The following is a 7,526-nucleotide window of genomic DNA, read 5'->3' as shown; positions in this document are numbered from 1 at the left end:
ATACATATACATGAGTTGAGGCACTTCGTCACTTCGGGGACTCAAGCAAGAAGACAACTTCTCCCTCTCCTTCTCGACACACGACTGAACTAAGCTGAACTAGGTTCTGGTTGGAGGCGCGCAGAAATTCGTGCGCTCGGGTTAAGTCGACAAAAGTCGAGCGGGCTCGGATGAGCTTTCGAAAATGTCGATGCTAGTGACTATATCATTCAATGTTTATGCCCACCCATGTTTACGTAATAACCTCCATATGATTATAACATGCACGTTTTAATAACTGATAATTGTAATAAATTCTATAAACGACTCTGACACACAATTTTAAACGAATTTTTACAATGATATCGAAATTGCTATGCACAGACGTACTTGTTATTCGCTGTGTAAATAATTTAATTTTCGTTGGTTAGTTTGATGTATACGTAACAAAGTAGTACGCAAAATCGTTCTTTTTTCGATTTTGCATTTCTTAATGTATTATTTATGCAGGCATAGGATGCACATTACATATTTTTGATGCTGATACATACAACTTTGAAGGAAAAATAGATTGTCTTTATCCGTATAATATACATGGAATTGTCGAAGGTCCTAATAATAAATTAGCTATTTTCGGTGCTAATTTTCTTTGCGCCTACAATATTTATAAAAAACAGGGAACATTGGTGTTAGTTTATTAAATATCATATTATATTAGTGTTTTATCGTACGTTTCATTTAACTCAACATTTAAATTAAATATTTATTTTAGAATCAAAGAAAGCTACAGTAAAAAATGTCTTAATGATTGGATAATTAGTGCAAAATGGTTTATACTTGGAGGATATGATTATTTAGCTATATTGTTAGCTCATAATAATGTATGTTTGTTAGATACATTTAATGATCACTGTCAAAACATATGGTGTGAAGAAAAATGTATTCTGTATCCTTATTCAAATATATTTATATAATTTTATTCTCTAAACTTAACCATATATAGATATGCTGGATCAATTTTAGTAAAAAGTAATGAAGACTTGATCATTTTTAGTGGAACAGTTTTTCAGGAAATTTTAATATGGGAAGTAAATCATACTTCTTCTTATCTCCAAGATATATCTGTTTTACATCGTTTGCATGGGCATAATGTTAGTACTTTATTATTTGGAAGTAATATGGCAGACTGTATTTTGGTTAAAGAGTTTATATGTATGGAACTTGTTCCAGGGTGTAATATTTTCAGTTATATTTGATCTACATACAAAACTAATTTGTTCTACATCTGATGATAGAACAGTAAGATTATGGACTGTAAAGTATAATGACCATAAAGAAGGAAATGATATAAACTGGAAAAAAGTGGAGATAAAATTACTAAGAACAATGTTTGGTCATACTGCTAGAGTTTGGAGATCTATAATTAGAAATGATACTTTAATTACAATAGGAGAGGTAAATAATGTTATATGTATATACAATGCAATCAACTATCCAGTTTCTACATTTCTACATTTATAATTTAAGGATTCTCTTATGTGTACCTGGTCTTTGGATGGTAAATTACTTAGCAAAATTTCTGCTCATCATGGAGCAGCTTTATGGAGTATTGATGTATCCAATGATAGTAAAAATGTTTTTACTGGAGGAGCTGATGGTGCAGTTTATGTATGGCCTCTTGTTAATGATTATACTCAGAGCCCAATACTGTTACCTATAAATCATACATGCAATTTGCCAAAATATGTTTCGTATTTAAATAATAATTATTTGGTTTTCAATGAAAATGGAAATCTTTGTATTATCAACAAATTGCACAATAATCCAATACAGTTAATGTATTTAGAAAGATATAGTGCATATTGTATTATGGAAGTTTCTTTGTGCCGTTCGTACGTTTGTTTTGGATCAATAGATGGATATGTAACAATATATAAAGGTAAAAAAGAAGACATACACGAATTTAAATTTTATGGAAAGTATACCGCTTATTTAGTAACTTGTATGATATATCTTTAGAGACTGATACTGCAAGCAATAGAAAGTTACAACAGATTCTTGAAGAAAAGATAATGGAATCACGAATATTCTCTGTTCAATGGTTGCAAGATAATAAAGTGATAGTCTGTGGATCAAATGGAATTTTAAAGATATTTAGTTTTGATATGGAAGGTATGTACACAAATTAATGTAGATCTGCTATATAGTAAAATTTTTAGTTGCCGTTTTTATCTTTTTTGCTTTTTGTTTCATGCAGGATCAATAATTATGCAATCGATATGTCTATTACCATCGAGTCGGGAACGTTGGTTAACAGCAGCTATAGTTTACGAAGGGTTATTGGTATGCGGCGATAGAACAGGAAATATGCATGTATTCGAGTTCCAAGAATCTGTCTTAAACGATCAGACAAATGTAGTTGAAAAATACAATAAACCTATGCAAACTTTTACCAAAGTTCATGGAAACATTGGTATTCAGAATTTTATAGTCTTAGGTTCAAAATTAATATCAGCCGGCCGCGATGGAATGTTAAGATTTTATGAATTAAAAATACACAAAAATACAAAAGTGTTGTATACTTTACATAAAGAAAAAATGCCAATGGATTGGATTAGTAATAGTTTGAAAACTCCTCATGATATCCTTATACTCGGCTTTAGAGAGGTATACAAATATTGGTCAAAATTAATTTGATATATATACATTATATATTGTTTCTTACAATTGATGTTGGTTGAGGCTTTTGTGTGAAAGGGTGTCCTTTATGGGAAGTATTCCGACGTTTCCTCAATCGGTGCCGACTGTCAGGACCCGAGCTGCAAAAGCCTTGAATATTTTATTTATTTTTTCTTATTATTATTTCTAGGTAGAATTTATAATATACAGCATGTCCCACCATAGAATTATAACAAGAGTTCCTTGCGGCGGAGGGCATAGATCATGGGATTGTATGTTAATAGATAATTTAATTACATTCCTCTATATTCGCAATAAAAAAATATACGTATTTGATGTTTCATTAAATTTTACAAAATCGCCGGTTTTATTAGTAAGTAATTTATTTGCCATCTTCATGTTAATCGACAAAGCTTACAACAATGACTATCTAATTTTTAAATTTTCAGAATGGTTTTCACGCAAAAGAAATATACTGCATTAATCCTATATCAAAAATTAATCAGAATAATATTTTTATATCTGGAGGAGAGGATGGAACTCTCCGTATTACCAGCGTTTCAAGTGAACTGATAAAAAATAATTTCAGTTTTCGGACATTAGGTATTTTCGATGGTCATATTTCCAGCATAAGATCAATAGCTACCTTGAATTTGCAATCTAATTTCCCATGCAAGAAACATCTTGTTTTTTCGGGGGGTGGAAGATCGCAAATAAAAGTATGGGAGATTAATATAAGCGATAGTGTAAATATTGTACAAAGTACAGATATTTCTTGTTATGATATTACATCTCATATGTTGCGTGGATTTGATCGAATTCGCAAGAAGCAATGGCAAAAAAATAATAAGTCACATATAATGCAACCTTCGACTCGATATATGGACATTGCCATCTATAGTAATACAAAAAATGAGCGTTATATATTGCTCTTTGTTGCTTGTGCAGATGGATTTGTAAGGTGAATTTCTTTTTACTATGTTTAACACTCGTATGTGTTTAGAAAAATATTACGTTTCACACCAAAAATTCCAAATGTTTGAACGGAAAGTTCAGACTGGGGCGTATTAAACCACTTTTTTTGTTAAAGTTGCAAATTCAAATTTTAATTTAAATATTGTTTACAGAATATTTTTGTATGATATCGATACAAGACAGATTTCGTTGAAAGTACATGCGAAATGTGTTGCTCGTTGCATAACAAAAATAAACATTTTAACATGTGCAGAGAAAATAGTTGCATTAACAATGTCAACTGATGGAATCGGTCGTTTTATTGATTTCACCGATACCGTATCAGAAATATTAAAAGCAGTGCAGAAAGAAGATCAACAATTTCAAAACCGTATCGACGTGTTTATCGCAAAATTTAATTTGCATCAGTCCGGAATTAATGCGTACGATATGAAAATGATTAAAAAAGACGAATATTTGTTGGCAACTGGTGGTGATGACAATGTATTTAATCTTATTCGTTTTAAAATTTGTTTATCTGAGGATGAGAAAGAATTATATATTTTATTGTTATCAAAGTGGAATACCTCGACGGAACACTATGCTCAAATTACAGGTACATTTACATTACTTCTAAACGTTTACATCCTCACAAAATTGTGTCACTAAAATAAGAATATAAAGATGTTTTTGTAAAAAGAATTTATTTAGTTTGAAACAATATCTTTTAGGAATAAAGTTTCACGACAACAATAAAATTTTTAGTGTTGGACTGGATCAGCAAGTCATTATGTATAGTTACTATTTCACACATGACACTTTATCTGTGAAAGTTTTAAGACAAATCTACACATTTGTGACGGATATAAGTGGATTAACTCTGTGGCCTACTTCAAAGTATGTTGATTCTTTATATAGTATTTAATACTTTGAATTAAAAGATTAGAAATAAACTTGAATTTGAAATACCACTAATATTAAAATTGTACTATTATAGGAGCGGATCGGTCGTATGTATCTATGGCAAAGGTTTTGAAGTATTGCTTTGTTAATAATAAATAAGTACAAAAATATAATAGCAAGTAACTCTGTTTTGTAAAAATTTTTTAAATAAAGTACTGTATCTCCATATAAGTATGCGTAATTTTTCATTCAACCATCAGATGGCGAATCTATGAGAGAACGTCAAAACCGATGTTGCTATTGATTCAGTTATTACGGTTTCGTTAGTTAAATTTTACGAGAAAAAGAAAGAATTATTTTTCTTGTCGGTTCATTTATAGAAATGACAACTATTACAATATCTGCGGTTCGAATGCGAACAAGCATTCTTGACAAATCGTTAAGCAAGGGGAAAGGAGAGGTTAGTCTAAGTTGTTTCGCGCTTTTGTTTTCGGAGCTCGTACAATACTGTCAAAATCGAGTTTACACCGTACCAGAGTTACAAAACAAGTACGTAATTGATGAAGATCATTGAAACATTGTTTCGTGAAGCGAGCATTTTCATATTTATTGGTTAGGTTGGCAGAAGTAGGTGCAGAAGTGGGCCACAGAATAACAGATCTTCTTGTTGTTCGAGAAAGGGGTGGGAAACGTGAAATAAAATTATTGAACATTTTATTGTTCATTAAAAGTACTGTATGGAAATCGTTATTCGGCCGCGAGGCTGACAAGTTGGAACATGCAAATGATGATGAGCGTACTTATTATATCATAGAAAAAGAAGCTTTAGTAAATAAATTCATATCTGTACCAAAAGATAAAGGAAGTTTAAACTGTGCTTCTTTTATTGCTGGGGTAGTTGAAGCTATTCTTTGCGACTGTGGTTTTGTAAGTATGAATTCTTATTAATTTCTACAGCTTGTTTGGTGAAATATAATGTAAAATATAAATCTTTGATTGGATTATTATTACTCATGAATAATAAATCTATTAAAAAAAATTTTAATTTTTATTCCTAGCCAGCAAAGGTGACAGCACATTGGCACAAAGGGACAACATACATGGTTAAATTTGATGATGCAGTTGTTGCCCGTGATAAACAACTTGAAGATCGATAGTCAAATATAAGAAGAAAGTAAAAATATTGTAATGAAATATATAAGTATAAAAGTATAGAAATTTTACAAATAAAATTTAAAACTATTTTGTTAGTATTATTAATTTGAACTCATTCTTTAAAGCAAATTAATGTAATAATATATTTCTTCCAAGTTAAAAAGAAATTTATTTTAACAAAGGTGTATTTGAAATTTTAATTACTTTGTTGAAATTAATCAAATAAAGGAAAATAATGGTGATTATAGTCTGTGTTTATTTTATAATATAGACTCAAATTTTAATATATAAGCTCTAGTTTATAGTATTTTGACTGGCCTATCAGCATAACGCACTAGTCCCATTCGTATCCGTTTTTCTTCAGTTTTCTGCCACAAAAAATTTTATTACTCCCATATCCTAAATATTTGTTTTGAAAACATTATTAAAACTGACAATTCACCTTAACACTGGTTATATATTGCGAAATTCCTATAATCACTCCAAGCAATGTCCCGAAATACGTTATAAAACTTTTCCCAGTTAGCATTACTTGAAATTCCTGTGTCAATCTCATTGTAGCATATCTTTTCACTGCATCATCGGACTATATATATACATATATATATATATTACAAAAGATACAGTTTTACATAAGGTATAACTTACATAATTTTCATATCTTACGCAGTTATTAAAATATTTCGAAATTAATGCAAGTTTCTCAATTAAGCGTGAATGTCGATAACTTTTAATATGATTTTTTTAAATTACATGGTAACTTTTGCACTCACGTAAATAAGGTTAAATGTCCATTGGTACGTACGACTAGTTGCTGTTTCGTTGGATGGAGAATTTGTCTCAAATATTGTTCACGCAATGTCTTTCTTTTTGCGTTTCTCCATTCTAATACTTCTCGAGTTTTTGCAGAAAGATCATATAACTTGATTTTAGACGAAGCCATTTTTTAATTGAAAAATCCACACGATGTACAGAATTACGTAGTCGTATGTACTATGCACCGCACAGAAGTATACACTGTGTACAGTGAACACAACACATAGGTATAGCTAAGTGTCTGTTCTTAATGAAAGATTTTGCCAACGATTTTCAATGATTTAGAAAAAATCGATGAAATATGAAAACAATATTAGAATTAAAAAATTTTGATCACCAAAACATTTTCAAATTGTTAAATCGCAAACGTGCAAACAAAATGGCGATGATCTTCAAAATTTAGAAAAATAATATAAATCATAATATTTTTAGCTTCAAACCAAACACGTTTAAAATAAAAGAAAGACCCCGCATATAAGACATTCATGCGTTTATGAAAATTTGTGATATTCCTTTCCTCAAATAAAAATAATCTTTTAAAAATTTGTTCAACCGCCAATTTTTCTGAAAGATTTAAGTCATAAATATAAACCCTTAAAACCAATGTTTTAAATATTTAATAGGATGAAAACGAAGCATTATATTGTAATGTAAAGAATGTAGAAATATTACCCACGATAAAATTGCATTGTTTACTGTATACTCATACATTTGATATGTGGGTTGCAAAACACTTATCAGAATCACATGACAACTGCAATGGCAGCATGTGATGATTATTCGTTACGGATGGTCGGTTGTATGCAAATCGAATGTACATACACAAAAAATGTACGATCGAAGACATTAATTCATTTTTGTTTTACGGAAAGTCCCTAGCATCGGCTTCATTTAGAGATCCAGTATTTCTCCTTGTCTGGAATAGAATGCTTAGAATTGTATCGAATGTTAGTGACTTTCCCTCGAAACAAAAACTAATTAATGATCCATAGTGTACATACACACATATCTAAATATATGCATATATACTAGGGGTAAAT

At 30.2% G+C, this 7,526-nt stretch overlaps 3 protein-coding genes across 7 annotated transcripts; 2 read left to right on the top strand and 1 right to left on the bottom strand.

Moving 5' to 3' along the window:
* Positions 1-16: 16 nt before the first annotated feature.
* On the top strand, positions 17-4,746 carry LOC143340381 (tRNA (34-2'-O)-methyltransferase regulator WDR6-like). 4 transcript variants are annotated; one of them, XR_013079421.1, is made up of 13 exons: positions 17-405; positions 490-667; positions 752-925; positions 983-1,130; positions 1,210-1,434; positions 1,507-1,918; positions 1,999-2,151; positions 2,237-2,646; positions 2,849-3,031; positions 3,108-3,619; positions 3,786-4,228; positions 4,378-4,509; positions 4,610-4,746. XR_013079421.1 is itself a non-coding variant. In XM_076762257.1 (13 exons), exons 1-13 carry the CDS (start codon positions 356-358, stop codon positions 4,662-4,664), a joined length of 3,087 nt encoding a protein of 1,028 aa, XP_076618372.1. In that variant the 5' UTR covers positions 17-355; the 3' UTR covers positions 4,665-4,746. The 4 variants fall into 4 exon arrangements, 3 of the variants coding, with proteins under 3 accessions (XP_076618372.1, XP_076618371.1, XP_076618373.1); XM_076762257.1 differs by having other exon boundaries at positions 17-383; positions 4,344-4,509; XM_076762256.1 differs by having other exon boundaries at positions 4,344-4,509.
* On the bottom strand, positions 1,556-6,882 carry Nd-b15 (NADH dehydrogenase (ubiquinone) B15 subunit). 2 transcript variants are annotated; one of them, XM_076762272.1, is made up of 3 exons: positions 6,444-6,882; positions 2,705-2,798; positions 1,556-1,693 (listed from the first exon to the last, which is right to left on the bottom strand). In XM_076762272.1, the coding sequence occupies exons 1-3, from the start codon at positions 6,611-6,613 to the stop codon at positions 1,661-1,663; spliced, it is 297 nt and encodes a 98-aa protein (XP_076618387.1). In that variant the 5' UTR covers positions 6,614-6,882; the 3' UTR covers positions 1,556-1,660. The 2 variants fall into 2 exon arrangements, with proteins under 2 accessions (XP_076618387.1, XP_076618386.1); XM_076762271.1 differs by lacking the exons at positions 1,556-1,693; positions 2,705-2,798 and adding exons at positions 5,912-6,038; positions 6,113-6,256 and having other exon boundaries at positions 6,476-6,763.
* On the top strand, positions 4,774-5,915 carry LOC143340386 (trafficking protein particle complex subunit 5-like). Its single transcript, XM_076762269.1, has 3 exons — positions 4,774-5,064; positions 5,133-5,442; positions 5,574-5,915. Exons 1-3 carry the CDS (start codon positions 4,898-4,900, stop codon positions 5,670-5,672), a joined length of 576 nt encoding a protein of 191 aa, XP_076618384.1. The 5' UTR covers positions 4,774-4,897; the 3' UTR covers positions 5,673-5,915.
* Positions 6,883-7,526: the final 644 nt, after the last annotated feature.

The sequence above is a fragment of the Colletes latitarsis genome, chromosome 3 (genome assembly GCF_051014445.1).
Source record: "Colletes latitarsis isolate SP2378_abdomen chromosome 3, iyColLati1, whole genome shotgun sequence".
Lineage (NCBI taxonomy): Eukaryota > Metazoa > Arthropoda > Insecta > Hymenoptera > Colletidae > Colletes > Colletes latitarsis.
Note: the sequence above shows the minus strand (reverse complement) of the source record. Positions and strands in the feature narration are given on the sequence as shown.

Bases quoted from the DNA above. Each gene is read 5' to 3' on its own strand.
- Nd-b15 (XM_076762271.1), bottom strand. From the start codon at position 6,613: ATGGCTTCGTCTAAAATCAAGTTATATGATCTTTCTGCAAAAACTCGA. The intron at 6,257-6,475 runs GTACGTACCAAT...GTATATATATAG, and splicing joins CAACGAAACAGCAACTAGTC to TCCGATGATGCAGTGAAAAG. The intron at 6,039-6,112 runs GTGAATTGTCAG...TTTTTGTGGCAG, and splicing joins AATATATAACCAGTGTTAAG to AAAACTGAAGAAAAACGGAT.
- LOC143340386 (XM_076762269.1), top strand. From the start codon at position 4,898: ATGACAACTATTACAATATCTGCGGTTCGAATGCGAACAAGCATTCTT. The intron at 5,065-5,132 runs GTACGTAATTGA...TTTATTGGTTAG, and splicing joins GTACCAGAGTTACAAAACAA to GTTGGCAGAAGTAGGTGCAG. The intron at 5,443-5,573 runs GTAAGTATGAAT...TTTTATTCCTAG, and splicing joins TTCTTTGCGACTGTGGTTTT to CCAGCAAAGGTGACAGCACA.
- LOC143340381 (XM_076762256.1), top strand. From the start codon at position 339: ATGATATCGAAATTGCTATGCACAGACGTACTTGTTATTCGCTGTGTA. The intron at 926-982 runs GTATCCTTATTC...AACCATATATAG, and splicing joins TGTGAAGAAAAATGTATTCT to ATATGCTGGATCAATTTTAG. The intron at 1,435-1,506 runs GTAAATAATGTT...TTATAATTTAAG, and splicing joins CTTTAATTACAATAGGAGAG to GATTCTCTTATGTGTACCTG.